Below are 21,699 nucleotides of genomic sequence, written 5' to 3' on the forward strand. Positions count from 1 at the left end.
TTTAAATAGGAAAAAAGAGACACAGCAAATGACAGGAAAATTCTTCTTGACAGCTGCTAAAATGAATACCGCCTTTCATTGTTAGACGGTGCATCTCTTCTGTAGATTTAAAAAGACTTTACAAAGGAGGTAAGACCTTGTCTAAATTTGAAAGTTAATTCAGCATAGAGCAGTGTGCAAGCTTAAAATGCAGCACACATTTTTGAGTAATTCTAAGTTCAAACACACGTTTCCGAAGCGAAGTGCCTTGTTCAACTTACTCCATACTAAGAACAGGTTATACTAAAATTGGAACATGTCCTTGTTTTTCCGGAGTAAGAGTTTCCATAACACGTGTATTCAGGAATAGCCATCCCTATACAATTATTCTGGCATAACTCCAAATGCAGATATGCCTTAAGACATTGTTTATCCCTATTACATAGATGGTAATTTTTTTCTTTTTACAGAGCTACTCCACTAGCTCCTAGCACAGCCAGACAGAGAACTATAGTTGTCCCAGTAGCAGCCTAAGGCCTAAATCATTTAACCTTAGGCTTCATAATTTTCTGTAGCTTCATTTCCTACACGTCATGTATCTGGACCAATACAAAAATTTGGTCTTTCAGAAACTAACCCTCATACACCACAGGAGAACACAAAATATGGAAAAAACAGATGCTGGGGCAAGTTTGTATTACCCTCTGAGTAGCATGGTTGAGCATCTCTTGCCAGGCAGAGTCAAACTGACGTTTGTCATCTTCCAGTAGCCTCTGCTCAGCAAGCGAAATGGTCTCTTTTGCAGCACGCAGCACTTCAGTGGCCCTCTGAAAATCCTGAGTCGCCCTCTGAGCTTCCAGCTGTGCCTAAAAAAGAGAAGTTGGGATCAGAGACAAAGGAACCCTCACAGTCACATTTAGAAGATCTACCACACTAATCCCACTTCAAAAACACCACGCCAGCATTACTGTTTCCCAACCTTTTACTTGGAAGTGACACATATTTCCTCACTGGAGTAAGTACTGCTAAGACATAAGTTCCCACCCAAACAGGTAATTTGTAAAGAATTGTCTCATGATGTTCATAGTCAAAAAATGCACAGCTGATGGCCTACAAATAAGCACCTGGCTGAGAGATAAATACCTTATGATGTAGGTTTAATCACTGAGAAACATAACAAAAGAAAATACAATAGCAAACTTGTAGCATGTCAAGAACACGTTGAGAATGGCACTCCCTGAGTTTAGTCAGGGTGGATTTTTATCAGGTGCACCGTTAATCACGCTGAGGAAATGTTTTGGAAGTCTCACATTGCTATAAAGCATAAACAAGTTTTCTGAGAAGGCGGCTGCTAATTCTTTGGACATTCTACTTTGCTATTGCTGGGACACAACTGGTGCAGCAAGTCCCCAGTACACAGACACGAAGGTAACCAAGGGAATTTGCAATGCACGTAAAACACAGACAGATAAAGGCCCTGCTATGTCCTTTGGAAACTGCTGCTTCTTTTCCGCAAAAGAACACAGAGTTTGAGCTTGAAGGAAGCACTTTCAAGTGTCTGCATGGAAGCAGGGGAGAACAGAGTCTTCTGGTGAACTACATGGTTCTTGCTGTGAGAGCAAAGACTCCTCCAAAACAACATACGACCTTTCCCAGCAAAGGAAGCACAGCTTAGAAGCCATCTAATCAATGAGCTGTGATCTCTTTTATTCTGGACCAAAAAAAATTCTCCAAGACATTGCATTTACAGACCACCTACATCTCTCCTGAAGGTTTTAACAAGGCTCTCCCAATATCCAAATCCCACTCTGAACAGTCCACAAGTAAAATGCTCACATCCCATCTTGCAGGCTGGAGCCACCTCCATTTTTCACAGCTGAGCATCAGCCCTCCAGGGTCCCTAACGCAGCAGCAAGCCCTTGTCTATTCAGACCAAAAAGGGAGAGCAGCCAATAAAGCAGAAATAATGCCAGTCATACTGCAGGTTTCAGTAGCACCGTGGTGACAAAAGTCATCACAGAGTTCAGCAGTCTGCAGTGTTGCACTTTAGTACCAGTGACAAAGTCTTAAATGTTCAAAATAGGTGACTCTACAACAAATAGACAAAAAATATCCATAAACAAATCACTGGTGTTGGCTGGGTTTTGGTTGGTTGGTTGTTTTTGGTTTTTTTAATAAGATCTAGATGTTCTCTCTTTTTATAGTTATCACTGAATGACTAGCAATTTTAACATTCAGGCTTTCAAACATGCAGGTTTCACATTGTTTTCCTTCATCAGAAATTTTTTAATTTCTGAAGAAACACCCCATTGTGACTGGCCCAGAGGCTCTGTGCATCCTTGGCATAGACTATCTCAGGAGAGGGTATTTTAAGGACCCAAAGGGGAATCGGTAGGCTTTTGGTATAGCTGCCTTGGAGACAGAGGAAATGAAACAGCTATCTACTTTGCCTGGTCTCTCTGAGGACCCTTGGGTTGTGGGGTTGCTAAGGGTCGAAGAACAACAGGTGCCAATCGCTACCACAACGGTGCACTGGCAGCAATATTACACAAACTGAGACTCCCTGATTCCCATCCATAAGTTGATTCGTCAACTGGAGTGATCAGCAGGACCACCCTTTAACAGTCCCATATGGCCAGTGCGAAAGTCTAATGGAGACTAACAGGAGACTATGGTGGCCTGAATGAAGTCACGCTGCCGCTGAGTGCTGCCGTACCGGACATGCTAGAACTTCAATACGAATTGGAGTCGGAGGCAGGCAAGTGGTACACCACAACTGATATCGCTAACACATTTTTCTCAATCCCTTTGGCAGCAAAGTGCAGGCCACAGTTTGCTTTTACTCTGCTTTTACTTCTTCCTGTTCTCATGATGACCCTGGTTCATCTTCATCCCTTACTAAGCGAACTGATTTCAGCCGTCGTCCAGGTGAGCACATTATCACCTAGCTGCTCCAATGCTGGGATAACAGGGCTAATAGCCTGGAATTAGAGGGTAGGGAAGCCAAGCAGCTGGGATCACTTTCTAGGGAAGGTGGCATTGACAAGGCAATTGGAAAAGGGACACAAGCCCTCAGCCTCTGAAGGCACCACTGGGAATTTAATTTCTGAAGCTTTTGTGTTCATTTGCTGTCTCTTAACTATATCAGCACTTTACTGCTCTAGAGCCCTTTTGAGGTTGACGCACAAACACCTTGTTTGGCTCAAAAGTAAAATCTTTACCTGAACTTTTCTACATTATATATTTCATAAATTTCTATTTAAAGGAGTATTTTTGAGCTGTTTCGCACTGAAACACCACCCTTCAGATGTAAGCTTCACATTCAATTAATTGAACATCAAGCACTGTGAAGACAGTTTTCGTTTACACTTCAATGATTTTTTAAAAATAAACTGGAATTACCCAGCTTATACTTACGGGAAATGTCTTTGACCAGACATGACTGACAGAACAAAATAACAAATAAAGCTTTATGTGTCGTGATATACAGAGAGGAGTCTGAGGCTGAAACAGGGGAAAGGACTCTGACATGCAGAATACTAAATTGAGGAAGATGAAGTCTTATGAATAAAGGAAGAGGTTTTAGTGTGAAGAAATGGTGGTCATTTGGGAAGTGGCTAAAAATCCCTGATACAAAATGAGAAATAAGTAGAACAATGGTGCATTTCTCCAGCAAACAGCTGGCTACACCTCCTCAACACCAGCTGCATCAAATACCTTCACACTTGAGACACCACAGTTATTTGTAAAGGTAATGGAAAAAACCCTTCCCTCCCTGCCCCGTGGCAGGGGAGACGGACTCCTAATTTAAACACAAGTCTCAAAAGGAAATAAAGCACATTAAGTTTCCCTCACAATGTCCTGAAATAGCAGCAAGCTCTTCTTACTTCCTTCCCCCTATCACAGAGAGGTACTTCACCCCAAAGTGACTGTGGAAAAATAGGAGTCATGTGTCAGAGGTCCTTCAGCTACTAGCTGGGGAGGGAAATCAAAGTCATCACAATCAGTGCAGTAATTTCCTTCCAACCAAGGTCCTTGATGCACTTCCTTCTGAAGAGGCTGCTGGTGTTTTCCACAGAAGAAAAATTCATCTAACCATGCCCTTTGCTGCTTTCAGGAAGCTTACACCACACCACCCTGCCTAAAGCCTTCACGAAGAGCCAGGGCATTAAAGTGTTAATTTCCACGCAGGACTGCACATCCCAAAGCAGCACAGAGCTTTGGGCCAATATTAGTGGATGAACAACATCCTGGTGTAAATTCATCGTTAATATGGTCTCCTAGAAAGTCTAAGAAAAAAATCCACACATTACATCTCCTCACCACTCCAGTCACCAGCTGTCTGTTTCAAATGTATTAACACATTTTATAAATTCAGAGTAAGCCTGACTAAAGAATATTTTAATTTAGCCACTAACTAACCTAAACCATGGTACCCACCAAGCACAGGAGAGCCATCTGAGGATCTTTAAACAAGGCTCAACCTAAGCTTCCAAAAAAGGACATAGCAAGAAGCCTGAATCTTAGTCTCCAAAATATCCTCTGCTGAATTCTCTGAAAATTCACAACTTTTTTTTTTTCTTCCAGTAAGTTTGACCTATGCTAGTAAAGGGATCAAATGCAAATAAAGGCCAAAAGTTTTCCATAAAAAATAGTTTGGGATGGGATTTTAAAAAGTGAAACAAAATGCAAGACTCCAGTAAGAGCCTGCACCAAGTACTGCAGAACAGTGCTGAGGATGTTGGGAGGAAGAGCAGGACTGATTTTCATGGAAGACCCTACAAGAGGGAGCCATATCCCAATAACTTCCAGGCAATAAGGCTGTCAAAGCCTAGCCCCAGTGAAGACTTCAGCTCCATGGCTGCCCTGCTGCAGAAGCGAGCCTGCCCGCGCAAGAAACGACTTACAAACGTAGGAAAACAGACTGGCGACCCATTCCTAGCACAGGCAGAACCGCACCAGCAAGTAACTGCTGTCGAAACTCCAGTAAAACCAGATCCCAGGGGCAATGCGAGCACAGGAGAAGTACAGTTTTCTCACCGTAACTGCATCAGCACTTGAAAGTTTCTGTTGGCACAGATACCCGGGTCAGGGATCAACACATCTAAGCCAGCAAAAAGTCTGCAGAGCATTAGGAGCTGAGTTACTAAATCCCCACGGAAAACAACATTTAGCGGTAGCTTGCAGTATTAGTAGCTCTTCTGATGAAGCCTCTAAAGCACAATTGGCTGCACAGCAGGAAAATGTTCTTTATGATCAGAAAACCGGAAGCTAAATTTACAGTTCAGCTAGACTTCAACTTGCACATGGACCTGTAGGACATTGAGAGCTGAAGCTGTTAACAGGTAAGCCTGTAACTCTGGCCACGTTCAGCTTCATGCCCCATAACTGTGTGGGCAAATGGAAAACTGAAAAACCATACTTAAATACTCTCTCCCGGCTGTATTTGTTGAATGCTACTCTGCAATGGCAGTTTGGAAACACTGTTTTGGAACACAAAATGCTTTTTGGTTTAAGCAAAAGAGTTAGTCCAAATAGCAATTTAGCTTCAACAGTTATCTGAAGTCAGTCTACAGTCTTTTATTTTAAGCAATTTACTGAAAGCCTGGGAAAGAAAAAAGCCAAATGCTAGGGTAAAGAATGATGCGTTAGTCATTAGAGAAACATCAACAGGTTTGTGGTTTTGCCAATGTGAAAAAGGATACTGAAACACTTTTTAGTTAGTACAGTTACTCAATAATTAGCCTTCATTTAAAACTCCCTCCAGCACGTACAAGTTGTTCTGCACCATCACCGACAGATTGCTCTCACGCTCTCAGTGTCAAGCCTGCAGGTCACTCAGTTTGATGGAAGAGAGAGTAGCCATGTTCTTCATGTGCTTTTAAAACCACAGAGAACAACAGGAGCTCATGTCTCCATCCAACCTCCTGACATTGTGTATGAACTTCATCATTTTCGACAGTGGCTGTTTTTCTCAAAAGACCAGAATTCAAAATTCAAATGAATGGCTGAAAACTAGGTTATTTTGCTTTCAAGCACAAACTGGTGTTCAAGTTGAGAGAGGTTTAGCCCTGGGGTAGCACGAGGGAAAATGTACTAGGCATGAGGACAAAAATCTCCAAGGGAGGTTGGAGGCAAGTGGGATGTCAACTTTCTGCCTGTCACCCGTATCGCTGGTGCTTGATGGAGTCTACCCGATATAAAAGTGAGCATCTCTTTCAAAAAAGTCAGAAGGAGCTAGGCCAGTGAAACCCCTTATTGAAAACAAGAAAGCCTTGACACCCTGGGAAATGGGGAACCTGTGCCCCAGCTCCCACTGCCACCGTGACAAGGAGCTCGTTGTGCCTCATCACCAGTGCTTTCTGCCAGGAAACTCAACTGAATGTCTTCACCACTGCAGACCCTTCCCCTATTAATGTAAAATATAAAATGGGACCCCTTGAGAAATCCAATTAAGCAGCCAGAGATCTCAGCTAAGGAGAATCCCACCGTCACAGCAGTCTGTCACACGCCATCCACACAGAGCACCAACTCTTTCTGCCGCTGCGTTCATCCCTCCTCTGCAACTCAGTACTCTGCAAGCAACCTGCTACAAACAAGCCTCCCACAACAGTAAATCCCTTCCCTACAACAAGCAGCACGCCCAAGAGTCCTGCTCTGCCCGCTCAGCCCCCTCCTCTCTACCTCTCCTCATGGCCGAGAGCTTTCTCTTTGCCACTGTTCACCCTGTGCTCTTCCGCACAGGTGATCTCCTCTCACCAGCTCATCCGCCGCTGATCTCCCTGGCTCCGATACGCACAGCCCTGAACTTCGCAGCCAGCTCCCAAAGACTCAGAGGTGACACACAGTAGCAGCACTCGCAGAAGCAAATGGAGCACTGCGATATAAAACATGTCAACTTTTAAAATAAACAATGATGTAAAATTAAAGGGGTACTGACAGGGCTCATAATTGCAAGCTATTAATGTATTGCTGAAAGGAGCTCTGTTCCGAAAATCTCTTTTGGGGGGGATAAAAGCTGCACCCTCATGGGCAATCCTCCGCTTAGTCTACACAGGGCCTTGCACAGAAGGGAACCGTGCACAACAGTTGGATTATGTTGTTAGCTAAAGATAGTGATGAAAACAAAAAAGGTAGGCCATGGCAAGCTAATAGAAGAAAACAAAACCAGGCACTTTTTAAAATGCAGTCGTTCTTCTGGAACTGGCAGCAGCGTACAGACAGATTTTCAGGCCAGTACAGACACATTTGCTTGTCCACTTTCAAAGCAGAAAACCCTGTACTCTTTAATTATGAAATATAATTTTCTGTTTAGTCCACATAGCTTTTATTGCCCCAATCCCCCTTTGTAGCCAGAGCCCTTGCCCAGCTGACCTAATAGAGGATTTTTCCCATCCTACCACACATAACTTGAATCTTCGGCATTAACATCAACCAAGACATATACTCCTCTTCCTCATTTTATCTAATCTCCAATTTTTGTTTTTGCCTACCTAGTGTTACGGGACTGCACAGTATCACTGACACCGAAATACGGTGCAACACAGCTATAGCATTCCTGCGAGGTTAGCTGACATCTAATACACCCTGGTAGACACTGCCTAGCCTCTGACCCATGAGCACATGTGCATGCAGCTAACTGCCAAGCCAGGTTGCCAGAAATAGATGCAGAGGGTACGTTTTGTGGGGCCAAGCCTGCTACAGAACTTCTCCCCTCAGCCAGCCTCCCTCACCAGAGGACCAGATCACAAGTGTTGATGAATTCATGAAAAGGGCATCACTAACACAACCAGCAAATTTCCCATTAGAAACCGCAGTCAGCAAAGATCAGTTATTTTCAAGTATTTACAAAACTGACTTCTTGTTTATCCAGGTGAACCTATCTCATCCCACCCTGCCAAGGTCTTGACACCCACTTTATTTCAGCATCTCTGCGTTATTGCCAATAGAAGGCACCAACAATCTCTGTTTATAAAATCACTGTAAGCTGAAGCATGAAGGGAACACACAGCTGCTGCTCAGAACAAGGCACCAGCACACCACGTGCTGGCCCAAGGCCTTTGCTCTAAAAGGCGCTTGTTTGTTACTGTGAAACCAATGTCTCTCCCACTCATTAATCTTTAAAACAATAGTTTAATTGCTACCAGCAAACACGTACTTGCTTACTACCAAATAGATAATGATTAACTGTGTTCCAGTCACACTCTTCAGAAGGAAGCAAGTTTCAGATGTTTCCATTCTTTTAACAACATCCCACGGTTAATTTGCTATGCAAAGCACAACAGGGAACATCTTTTAAAACAGGAACTCTCCTCCATCAGTCGCCCACCAGAGTTGCTGTAGCACTGCCTGTCTTCAGGGATCACTCTGATAGCAGTGACTGCGCCACAGCATCCTGCACAAGCTTCTGGCAGGGATGAGGACAGCAGGATCACCACTCATTGACCACGGTGTACCTGTCTTGCCCACCACTGCAGCAGATTCAATAATTCAGAAGCCTACAAGATGAAGGCTGTTAAGTGCTTGCTGCAGCATTCACAGTAACTAGCCGCTGAGTGCTGCTATTTTGGCTCCAGTTCTCCTCAACGTGTTTCAATGCAGCTGGCAGCCAGTAACAAGAGCAGCCCAGACGTCAACACAAGGGCCCATAATGCTCAACATCCTAACAATAATCTTGATACCACCACAGCTGCACCCCCGGCAAATCTGCAGATGATACTAAGTTAGAGGAGGTGGTTGAAAAGGAAAATGGCAGAACCTCAACCCAGATGGACCTTGTGAATCTCGACTGGGTCAAGAGAAACCTCACAAGGTTCAACAAGGAGAAGTGTGGAGTCCTGCACCTGGGGTGGAATAATCCCATGATCAGCACAGATGGGAAGATCAGCCCTGCCAAAAAGGACCTGTGCATTACAACGGGTGTCAGGCTGAAAAAGTGCACTCTTGTTGTGAGTAAGGCAAACCACATCCTAGGCTGCAGTGAGGGCCACAGCTGGCCAATCATGGGAAGTTATCATTCCTCCCAACTCAGCGCTGGTGAGGTTGCACACTGAATACTACATCCAGGCCCCCCAGTTCAAGAGGGATGTCAAGCCAGGGTCCAGAGGACTACAATGACTCCTACAAGGAGTGCTGAGGGATGTGGGCTTTTTTAGTCTAGCAAGGAGGAGACTAAGGAGTAATCTAATTAGCTGCCAGCTAAAATTTGAAGGGGACCTGCAAAGATGACAGTCAAAAGAATGTTTCTCAGCAGTACTGGATGATATAACGTGGAGCAACAGCTACATACGGAGGCTTAGAAGTTCAGGTTGCACATTAAAAAAGTCTTTCTTACCAGGAGGGCAGTGTGACCCACAGACAGGTTACCCAGAGAGATTACAAATCTCCATCTCTGGAGGTTTTCAAGACTTGGCAAAGCCATGGTTGATACAGTCCAGCAACGGTGACAGCTCTGCTTTGAGCAGGATGTTGGAATCAGATGACCTCCAGAGGTCCTGTACAACTAGCATTTCTATCGAATACCACCATTTTTTCCTCGCAGTTTCTCAAAAAAGAATGAACATAGTTGCAAAAAAATTTGCAGTGATGCTGAATGTTCTCCTAGATTCTCAGACCCACGCATTTATTTTCTGGAATAATCAGGCTAGTGGTGCAGTTGAGGGGTGGGGGTTTTGTTTGCTTTTTTTAAGGACCATGAACTTCCTTTCCCCTCTCCCTACAGACTAAAAACTCCAAGCCAAACCAGAACTGAGAGGCAGTAAAAAAACAGAAACCCCTTCTTGCTATAGGCTGTGTACAGATGCTTATAAACAACTTATAAAATCCAAAGCCTCGGGAGTGACCTCATTTTGGCAGATCTATGAGGCTTTGTGAGCTATATAGTAATGCAAACAATCATCACAGATTAATGACAGAAAATACAGTCTCTCAAGAGTCTGAAACACCCTTGTATTCTTTAAGCTGTTTATTGAAAAGCTATAAAATTGTACATGGGTTAAAATTTGCTTTTTCAAAAGCAGATTTGAAGATTTTTATTTGGGTGGAGAAGGCGAAGGGGAGGAGAAGGTGAAAATAAGCCTTGCTAGAGCTTTTTGGAGCACAAACCATTTCCTCCCTGCTGCATACCTAATGAAATGCCTGTGGAATACAATAACCAGATGTCCTTTAGTCTCTGCTTTTCATTAGGTGTCTTGTTCTTGTGCTGGGCTTTTTGGTCCCATCCATACATCCACTCCTCCTCTTCTAACAGCTTAATTGTTATAGAACTGACCTGACTCCTGGCTCTGTTTTATTTTCCTGGTAAACCTGTAGTCTATAAAAAGGCTCAGGAAATAAGAGCAGACCTAGAAAGCATGTTCTGAGAGACATTAGCTCTGTGTTAAAGTTAGGTGATATGTGTAACTCCCTTAAGACAGGATCCCAAGCCATATTCCAAGAGACAAAAAGTTCAGGGCACAACCAGCAGCTCACTTCATTAGCTACTTCTGTTACCAACATACAGACAGTTGGTCTCCTCAAAGACAGAATCCCACCTCCCTTCTTTAGGAGCTATGGAAGGAAATGAGAAAGAAAATATCTAAACATACAATTTCCTTAAACGCTGTTAAGATCAATCCTGGACTGGACCAAACAATCAGCTTCCAGCCCTTCTCTGTTCTCTAGTGGCTACCATCTAGGCTGCACACTAGGATCTTGTGAACTGAGGGCAAGAATATAATCTCTGAGCCGATCGTCACCACTGTGCACTCAGTCATTTGAAACATACTGGACTCCTCGCTGTTTTTAATTGACCTAGCTCCTTGCCTCACAGGAGTAGGGAGGTAATGCTCATTTGGGCACAGAGATTGTATGGGAGATACTACACCAAGCCTTTTGGCCCTCCCTCGTTTTTCATGAGGTTGTTGTGAGCTGCTGGTCTGCTTGGAGTTACTTACACTAATTAATGAGTCTATGGCACCAGAATATGACAAATTGTTCATCCTGATACCATCCAGACACAGCCTTCTTGGGCACTCGCTGCCATCTGCTTGTTAGTTGTGCATTTGTTTGTGGCCAAAATTATAAAGCTGCTGCCTTCTGGAAGAGAGGATCATAGAATATGTCCAGTTTTTTCTCTCCAAGGTAAAATATCTTATTAAGAAAGAGAAATATCAGGATAATCCTCTCCCCAATATGCACCTGCATTCTGAGAGCTTAGGCAGTGACTCAACGAGTCTAGGGTTTACAGCTGGTTTCTAGGTTTACAGAGGCTCTGCATGCTCATCTGCACCTAGCAGCAGCCTCCTTTGCTGAAATCAAATATAGAAGCAAGGAACAAACTCCCACAAATACATGCTGCAAGATGTACACCACCTGCCCTAGTGGATTTTGCTAATTATCCAAGAATATAAATGTTCAGCACATACAGATGCAACAGATACGTTCAGGAGAAACACCGGATCGTTGTCTCACATAACTGCCACCAAAGCAGCAAATGTTTTTAAGCAGAAGTTTCCAGAGGGTTTGCAAGGGATTGGCAGCCTGGTTCTGAAAGCATATCTTGTGTATGCATGCATACTGACATAAGCAAAGACAAGGTGCGTGGGTAGGACTTTCACCTGGGTGATGGGCTGTTCTGGACATCTCCCAGTCCCCAGAAAGCCTCACACGCACCAGCAACTGCCCATCCTCAATAGCAGGGACACGCTCTGGAAGAAGGGCCCAGGCTGACCTTGTACATTTTTGACTGCATGCTCACAGCTACTTATGAGACAGTCATTTTCCTAAGGGACCTGTTGAAGATAACTAATCTACTGACCCTTCAAAATTTTTCCTAGTGGAATTGTATTCGACTTCATAGCATGTGGGAATAACAGGCTTGCTCCACTTAAAGGGGTGGTGTCCTGGACAAATGAAGGGCTAAGTCCATTCCTTGAAGGAAAAAGTCTAGGCAGCAGCACGAACAGACAAAATGTCAATTCCACTTGACAGCAATAAAATCCTCCTTTAAGAACAAACCATTAGCACCCTTTACCAAGTGGAAAAAAAACAAACATCAGAAGCAGACACAGCTAAAAAAGATGGACATTTCTTCCACATCCTGGCAGCGAAATTTATTTTCTAACAGTAGAACTGCAAGTTTGCTGCAATTAAGAGAGATTTTTCTTACAGAAACAGTCAATGCAGAGCCGTTCCCACATATGCTACAGAGGAATTAGACTCTTCAGATAATCTTTTCCAGCAAGAACAGACAAGAGCTCATAAATTTGTAGTTTTACTAGAAGTCATAATGAAACACACCCAGAAGGCAGTAACCAACATCCATATCAGATTTGTTTTGGCAGCAGCCCCTAGCACGAACATTTATCACTTCGTAATAAACTCTCACCTATTTAGACCACTGTACACAATAAAGATTGGGGTGGCTGAACAACTTCCCCAAAGTTGCAAGACTTGTGCTGCCTTCAGCAGTCATCCCCGAGCAATTAGCATGCAAAAAAGGTACATAGATATCACCCTGACCTCAAGTCACCTGGGCTCAAATGCCAGCTCCTATTTTTAACAGATGATCCTGTCTGTGGCGTACAATCTCTTGAAATAGTGTTTACTAGTGGCCAGAAAAGACTGGGAGGGGAAACAGTAAGAGAGAATAAAGCAAGGCAATCTTTCCTTTAAATTATTGTTTTTTGAAATGCTGTATATTTGCCTTTTGGCAATAGCAATGCGAAGTGCTACAGCTATGCAAAGGAACCCACAATCTATATCTCTTGGGTTTTTCTAAATTGAAGAGGATGCAAAATGATGTTAATCAAATCCTCAGACAACAGCAGAGGAAAAAGGAATTCATCTCCATTTTCACATCCCAGCACCCTTTGAGAATTGCTTACACCTTCCCGCCAGTTCCAGCATCTGCCATTGCATCTGTGGCTAAGCATAATAGCCAGATCACCTGTATCACTTTTCTGCCTAAATCAGCTGACATCTAACAAAAAAGCCCCAAACTTTCCTGCCCTAGCCCTCTCCTTGTTACTCCAAAGAACAGAGGGCATTTCTACACCAACTTACCCCAGTATTCCAGTATTTCAGACCTACTTGCACAACACTTCTAGTATTTCACAACAGAAAAAGAAAAAACATTCTTGAAGGGTAGGGAAAAGAATTAGGTCATTGCATTCTTGACAATTAATGGAGAGGAGGTTGAACAGCTAGCTGGCTTTGTAGTGCTGCCATCCAGAATAGCTAAGAACTGATGGATGGTTTGTGGGGTTGGAGAAAGTGGGAGAAAGAGACACCAAAAAAGAGAGTAATTTTTTTCATCTCTTCTAGATGAATTCTTCATAACACTTAGATGAAAACAGTATTTTCTTCTGCTTCTGGAAAGAAAAGTGGAAGAGGGAAGAACCTCTAATTCACAGTGCACAGTTAACAAATTTAAAAAATGGAGCTCTCCAAGGCACACGTTCTACTACTGATGAGAAGACCAATTACAGTTTTTGCATCAATAGCTTATACAAACTAATCATCCATCAGCTGAATAGTGCTCACGTAAAATGAAAATGTAGGATGTATAAATACCAACCCAAAATAACTAGACCCGTTCACTGAGGCATAGAAAGCATAGACAGACGCAGGTGGTCTAACTTTTAGAGGGGGCACATATATGCGCAGAATTTATTGATACAGGTATTTCAACAACCAAGTGGCTAAAAATTAATTCTTACTATCCAAAGGTGCCAAGAACATAGCATTTGCAGATGGTTTTGCTACAGATGCCACCTAGTCTGCAGGAAATGTAAGTAACAGAGCACTAAATATGAATCAGGTAAGGACTTCTTTCAGTTCATCTGTGAAGTCGCAGCTGTTATGCGTTCCAAATGCGGGGCAGATTTCCAGCTGCTCAGGATTAAGAGGGTAGAAACCTGCCAGTCACACTGACCTACTATCCTGCATTAGCAGGGTTGATGGGAAGACAAACACATTCAGGAGCTTTCCTTCACAGATCAGATCTTTGGCGTAACTTTCCAAATCCGACCAGGCAACATCTGTTATCTTCTCAGCAGTTTAAGGACAGCTAGTTTGAGACACTCGAATATCACTCTGCTCAACCAGCTGACAGAGCCAGAACACAAATGTAAAATTATTTACTTAAACTTTAAGTCCTCAAATAACAGCGCTAATAAATCAGCCAGGCAAAACCCAACTGGTTGACCCAGTTAAGTCTTCCTGAGCTCCCTGCTTCCTAGGCATCGTCACAACTTTGGCCTGAAGAAAAATGCAATAGAACCATAATGCAAGACTTGAAATACAGTTTTCAGGTTTTAAGCATTCAAGTGGAGCAAACTGAACACACCAAGCACAAGCTCCGTCTGGCAGCAGTGAAACACTGAGCCACACATACATGAACGCAGGGTAGCAGCTCCTGGATTTCAATCACAACTGAGCAAACATGACAAGAGAGCACAAGAGGCAGTCCATCAAGTTTTGAGCGTGGCAAAACATTTTCTTTACTTAACCCAAAGTGCATCCTACTGTAGAAATAAAGGTTACAAAACTCAGTGGATTCCCTGGTGGAAGTCCAGGAAGTGACTCCTCACCCTCAATAATAAAATTACTGTTGTCAGATTCCCTGGCTTGGCTTATTTCCTCTTCAGACGGATGCCTGGCCCCACAGCCAGCCACGCACCATGTGGAAAGGGAGATGAATATACTGAGAACACCCCTCGCAATCACAGCAATGGGAACTCCACATTTCACAAGAGGACTGATGTCACATCGGCATGGTTTCCCCAAGATTTAATGATGTGTTTCGTAACAAAAAAAAATGAAAGAGTTGGTGGGAAGAAGGGATTCAGGTCTAGAGCAGGTCCACAGGGAGCAGAAAGGGAAAAAGGACACACAAAACTTCTTAGGCCATTAGGTACAACCCGCAGCCTCCATGCTTCATCCTTTCAGGCACCACTTCTTGCACAGCTCACCTACATTTCATCTCCTTACCGTTTCTTTACAGCGCTGTGCTCCCCAACTGCCCACATGGCAACTTCCATGTCTCCTTTCCCTTCAAAGCACCCCAGCCATCTCTTCCCAGGCAAGGCTTGTGCTGCCTGCCTGCCTCCCTCCCTCCCATGCCTGGCCTGCCCCAGTGCTAACCGAGGCCATCATGTCAGCCTCCACCCCACAGACAAGTTTCTTGACCACCAACAGGTAAGTCCCAGTTCAGGAAGGGAGCTGCTCCCCTGCCTCTGGGTGGCCTCTCCACCCCACCAGCCTAAGTAATCTAAAAACAAATCACAGCCATTTCTGTATGATTGTATCTGGTTGATTTACACACCTGGGGAGCAAGCCGCTTCTCACACCATTCACCCCACCTTCCTAAACCAGAAATCGTTACCTCCTCTATCCTCACACTACTGTGAGGCTCCCCAAGAGCCGCCAGGGCAGCTGCAATACAGCATCTTCAATTAAAAGGGCAAACTCTCAGCGTAGGCAGACCACAAGTAACATAACCTATACTGCCAGCCTAGACTGGTCATTGCAAATGGCTGGAGGAGCAACATCCATACAGAATACCTTCTGCTGGCTCCACCACCACAAACATGGGTGGAAATACTCTTAGGAGCCTATGGCAGTTACTGACCCCACATTGACCAGAGTTGTTCTCATTTGATAAAAGGGGCACTTTTGCACACATCACCTTCTATTGCTTTCTCCATGTGTGAGATGAACAAACTGTAAGAGAGACCAGAATTAACAGTCCATTAGCAGCAGTGCTGCACAGACGATCATTACTTACCAATGATAATGCAGCACCAAACTACAGCCACAGAAAGCAGTCAAGTGCTTTGGGTGTTTGCATTTTTTCTTAAACAGTTGGAAGGATTTGTAGAAGGTTTGTCAAAGTCAATTTTCAAGTTTCTGTATCCTTGCTTTGAAAATGTGAATCCACCAGATAGTTTTTTGGTTTCTAAACAGTTAACCAGAAACACTCCTTCAGCCAGGCAAGGTCAGTTGGTTGTTCCACTGTAACTGTGCCAATAATTTTGCTTTTTACTAGCTCCATGGCAAGTTGCCAAACAGGAATGCAAGTCTGTCACAGTTCCGCTGACATTTAATTTTTGCTTCTCCAGTTCCCTCTCCCTCCACCTTTTTTGCCAAGATAAGCTTACCAGATAATACAAATCAGTCTTAACTCCTTGTTGTCTTAAACATGAGCATCAGGACTTCAGCTCATAGAAGTAGGATCGAAAAGAAGATGCCTTATGACATGGCTACCTCCAATATACTGACAGATAACACATCTAGTGCCTAGAAATCAGAGGGGAAGACCTGGATATTCACCACTGTTTGATCTGGACCCAGGAGCTGTCACCCACACTCAATACTTCCCTCCTGTCTACAGCAGAGCCAGCTGGTGCCATGATCCAATTAGCTCTCACTCACTGAGTGAATTTGGATGGGAAACTTGCGTGCTGCAGGAAGCAACACTGGCAAGACCACGGTTTCCAGTTACTAATTAATTTTTTAAGGGTGATTGGCAGTTTTGAACCTCTAAGTTACATGAATTTAAAAAGCTTTTGTCTCCTGAGCTAAGAAAGTTACCATCTGTAACTTTCTACACTTGCCACATTACTTTCAGACATCTCAAGCTCAACACCTAGAAACTGAGATGCAATGACCACTTTGGAAAGTTTAGTTCATTTATAGGCACTGCAATCCTGACTGGCAAAGAATGGTATCAGTCTCACCTGCTGAGCAAGACTCTTCCAACTAGGTAAGTGTGCTCTTATCTGCTTACACCCCTCCCACCTTCACCATCAAATGGCTCAGTTCCTCCTCAGTTCCTGTTCTACAAGATTACAGCAGCTACTTTTCATCCTGATTCACTTTGGATATAAGATTCATTGAACCACTTGATGCAGGATTCACCCGACAACTTTAAAATGGCTAAACAACCCACGATGAGGTGTCTGAACTCCCTCTGTATTTAAGGAGGAGGGACGTATTTCAGAAGGCTTTTCACATGCACTTACCTCTTATCACTGATTACAGTCAGTGATTAAGGGCCCAAATGATTATCTTAGACTAGACTCTAAACACTTCAGTAGGTAAAGCTAATCAAGGTGAATCCTATACATCCACCTTGGTCTACTGGTGTCCACTATTAACTTCTGACCCTAGTGGTCAAATCCAACCAAAATTCACATTTGAGAGAGGAAATGATTTCCCAGTGGTAACTGGGTTCCCCTAAGTTTTATGAAGACAGGCAGAATGGAGACCCAGGGTCTGAATATCTGAAAGCTCATCTCTGATAATTCTTTATTCTGTCAGCTGATTTCTTCAAACAGATGTTGCAATCCAGTATAAAATACTACATGAGAGAAAGATTATTAGTGAGGTGAGAGGAAGGAGCTCTACTACATAAAAAGTTGCAGTGAACAGGACAGGTTAGCTGTCCCTGCTGAACACAATCTACTTGTCCATCAACTGCATTTCCTCTCAGGTATGCCTAGACTTCAGCAGGGAAGAACCATTGTACATATCAATTCCAGCGTGTTTTTCCGAGCCTTTTGAGATAAAAGGGTGCTGCTTAAGAAAGTATGCCAACAACATGAAAAGAAGAATTAGTTGTAAAATTGAACCAGGAAGAGTGACCCAAGAGGAAGCAGAACATGCACACCCTTCAACATATTGCTCTCTGAACACTTGCTACAGATGGGTCCCTTTGAGAGATGCATATAGATATGACCTAGCATAGATCTTTCATCTGTTTTTGCCTGAAGCAAGTTTTCTGACACTCTTTTGTAAAAGCTAAATAAGGTGGAGGGTGAGGGGAATATCACAAAGCAAAAACCATGTCCCTCCCAAATAAGCTCAGTACTAAAGCTGAGCAAAGCATCCGCACTTACTCCCGATCTGAGCCAGTCCTGCGAGCTAAAATGTAACTCCTCACTCTGCAAAAATATCGCTCAGTAATAGCAGCTAAAGCTTAATTAAAAGCAACACTCCCAGGGCTTTTATTCAGGTTAGGGTCACTACAAATGCATGGATTGTTTTATTTGTGGGGGTGGGTGGGAACACATTTTATCAGATTTTTTTTTCCAGCAGAAGCAAAGCAGAAAGGCAAGTCCTCCTGTTCAGTTTATCCCTGGGTTCCCAAGTGATGATGTACGGATAACAGTGTTTTAATGGCACCTCTCACCCAATGACCCCAAAGTGCTTTTACTTCCCTTAATGAACTCAGCTTCACAGCAGCTTGACAGCTCCATTTTACATTGGAACCAAGAGAGAGATGAAGTAATTTATCTACACCGTGCAGCAGCACAAAATCGGCTCCTACCAGCCCAATGATTTACGCAATAGACCACACTTGCTTTTGCACAGCATCCTGTCCCAGAGCATGCTGTCACTAGGGAGGTAACACACTTCTCAAATTCTATCACCTGCTCAGACACTATTGCGGACACTATTGCGTAGGCGCTTTCCAGTCCCAGCCCTGCAGAATGCTAAGTCAACAGTGGCTTAAGACACTCCTTACCGCAGAGGCTCAAGACCTACACTGTTGTTTACATTATTAACGTTTCCTGACAACTTCACCCTCCTTCCCCATTACCTTTGGGCAAGAAAAGTCTAATTCTTCAACTAGTCAACCAGGGAAGCAGATTACTAGCAAAAAAACCCCAAACCAAACACAAAACCCCAAAAAAACCCAAACAAAAACAAACAAACAAAAAACCAATTTCCCCCCAAAACAACAACAAAAAAACAAAACAAAAAAACAAACAGACTTGGGAAGTTTGATCTTCCCCACACTTAGAACCTGGACCACCTTCTGGATTATAGGAATTTCATGTTGCTGCAAAGTGGTCATTGCTTGTGTACATACACAGTCCTCCGCTATATGCCAAGGTTCTTCCACTGAAGATGCGCATTATGGCATAAGTTACAGAACAACATGAAAAGACAATATGCCAAATGCAAAAAAGTTCTTGCAGCAGAAATACATTAAAATTTGATTAAACAACAAATTTGGATCAAAATGCTCCAAAACAGTAAGGTGTGCCTGCAATCAACACAAAAGGCCCACGGGTATACCAAATGAGGAATCACAACAAAGTTGTCTTGGCAGAAGTTGCGTGAAATCTACAGGGGCAAGAATATTAGCCAGCTCTCACTTCAGTCTCAGCAAAAGCTGAACATTACTGCTTTGGTGCCAACAGACAGCATCCTGATTCCCTGTGCCACCACTTCAGAGGGCAAAGCACTCAAATCCTAACGTTAAGGGACCATTGTTCTGTCAAAGCAAAGTTTCACCCTGAGATAGGCCAAGCTGAAGCTCTCTTGGCATACGTTACACAAACAAGATGCTACAGGACTTTTGCATGGGAGAATTAATTTGTTTTGAATTCACCATCTTCTGCCAACACAGGATTGCACCAGATGGGGGTAAGGGTGAGTAGACAAAAGGGCTCAAGGTCCTAAAGCTCCTCCAGGGAAGTACTGGAGTTGGGGATCTGTTTTTTGCTGACCCCACATCAGTGCCCTCATACCTTTTTAAAGGGTTTTATCTTAATAGATAAAACAAGTATTTCTAGAAGAGAATCATGCTGGTGCCAAGTGAAAACAAGCTCCTCGATATGACTAAATACAGCTTGCATCAGGCAACTCACCCTACAACTGAGATCTTAAATGCAAGTAACTCTGGGCAACTCCTGCATTTTTTTAAAACTAGATGTCATTAATTATGCAGTTCTTTGTTCCCAGAAGACAATTTATAGGTCATATTTTTACTTCCCGTTACTGAGAACAACAAACAAGAATCTACACTTCCCTTTCTCTTACAAGTACAGTCATGCATTTTTCCCTTATTGTTTAATTAAGGCTGTTTCAACCACTGAGAACCTTGTGCCTATGTTTTCAGAGGCAGCCTAATGGCTCTAAAATAACTGTAAAGACAGAAGGAGGAAGACAGTCTTCATAGGCTAGATGTTATAAATTTGAATGGAAAAATATCAAGCTGTTCCCATGATTTCTCTACAGTTTTACAAATCAGAGTAAAAAGAAAGATGCGGACTGGCACCTAAGCATATTAATATTCTGGTATATTCCTCCAGTTCATATTTCCTTACCCACTCACCCCTTCTCCCCACTTTAATATAGCAATTTGTTCCCAGTTAAATGGAACTTTTCTAGACTAAATTAAGACTAGAAAAACTCTTCAGGCAGATGCTTTACTGATGATCAGTACCAATCTTTCCAATCACCTGGTTTCCAGGTAGATTTGCTGTCCTTCAACGCAAATACTCCTCTTGGCCCTCACATTTTCTATTTCAAGATTTTATTAGACAAAGAGCCACAGGGAAACCAGAGACCATCTTCCAGCTCTGCCTGCTGAGGAGATACAAAGAGGGAGCTCTGTTCCATGACAAGCTCCATAACACAAAATGGAAAAAACTGAAATGAATAGTTAGAAGGAGAATCCCTGCTTAAAAAAACAAACAAAAAAAAACCCCAAAAAACCCAAAACAAAAAAAGGCTATCAAGGAATTAAAAGAAAATTGAGTGTGTAGCAAATTAGCAGATCTGGGATAAGTAGCATTTAAACCTAGCAAATGACAGAATGGATTGAGAGAAAAATATGGTTCTCTCTAACAAGCCTAATACTGGAGTAGTGATTCTACAAATCTAAGGACCTTAAGCGGTCTGGTTTTTTTAGTGCTCTTGCAAAACACCTTTGAACCAGCATGACTGAATGGATTTCAGTGGCAGCAAAGACGCAGGAATAAAAAATTCCATTTTCAGGACATAGTCTGCTGCCAACTTCAGGACAGAGGACAAAGTTCACTGCTCTCAGTGCCTGATGTTACAGACCTCAAAGTCATCTGATTTTTTTGTACTGCAGAGTACGCATTTCTACCATTGACTTTTCCAAGTATAACTCCTGAAGTCCTATGCATTCTGTGCCTTACACAGCTATTTATAGTAATAGAAGTATAAGAGCATACCTGAGGCGGGGTTTAGGAGATTTTTTCTTTTAAATTTTTTAAAATTTTTTAAATTGAACATACTAATTAACACAATATAAACAATTCCTTGATCTTATTTTGTTACTAACTTTCTCCCATTCTCTAGCTCACTACTGGTTTATCTCTAGCACACTACTGGTTTATCTCTAGCACACACCATAGGCCCTATGAGCAGGGATTGCTTTGAGAGCAGTTACAGATGAGTAGTAGATACCATGCTTACTGTGCTTTGAAGCAGAGTTTACCTATTTGCCACACGGCTGCTAGTCTGAAGGATTAAGCCTAATAACCCCCACACATCATCCCCACTGCCTTAGACAATGGCTCCAAAACAATGCCATGCAATTTAAAGGATCAACATGGTCACATATTATCTTGCATGCCACATCCCATCAACCCAATTCCTGCTTCGTCAGCTTTCAAAGCAATGAAGCTTGCGTTCATGCCTCCCTTTTCTATGCCTTGTTCTGAGGATGTATTTTCTTCTCTTCCCTTCTTTTACCCTGTGAGTTTACTTTCTGCCTCCTGGCGCACACCTACACTACTTTTCTCATCCCTCAACCGCATTCCCTACCTATTTTTACAAACAAAATCCTTCTGTAATTTTTATATATTTCACACATGCTACCCCATCTCTCTTTCACTCTCCCCTTGAATACAATCACATCCTGGTTACCCAGCCACAGATGCCACTCCACACATCCTTCCAGCCAAGCACAGG

General features: G+C 43.0%; 1 protein-coding gene across 1 annotated transcript in view; it reads right to left on the bottom strand.

Moving 5' to 3' along the window:
- SH3BP5 (SH3 domain binding protein 5) overlaps window positions 1–21,699 on the bottom strand; it is a 56,008-nt gene that overhangs the window by 20,752 nt on the left and 13,557 nt on the right. The window contains exon 4 of the mRNA XM_050892679.1: window positions 681–845. Within this exon, the coding sequence (XP_050748636.1) occupies window positions 681–845 (165 nt within the window). The remainder of the gene's footprint in view (window positions 1–680; window positions 846–21,699) is intronic.

The sequence above is a fragment of the Gymnogyps californianus genome, chromosome 2, assembly GCF_018139145.2.
Source record: "Gymnogyps californianus isolate 813 chromosome 2, ASM1813914v2, whole genome shotgun sequence".
In the NCBI taxonomy this organism is placed as follows: Eukaryota; Metazoa; Chordata; class Aves; order Accipitriformes; family Cathartidae; genus Gymnogyps; species Gymnogyps californianus.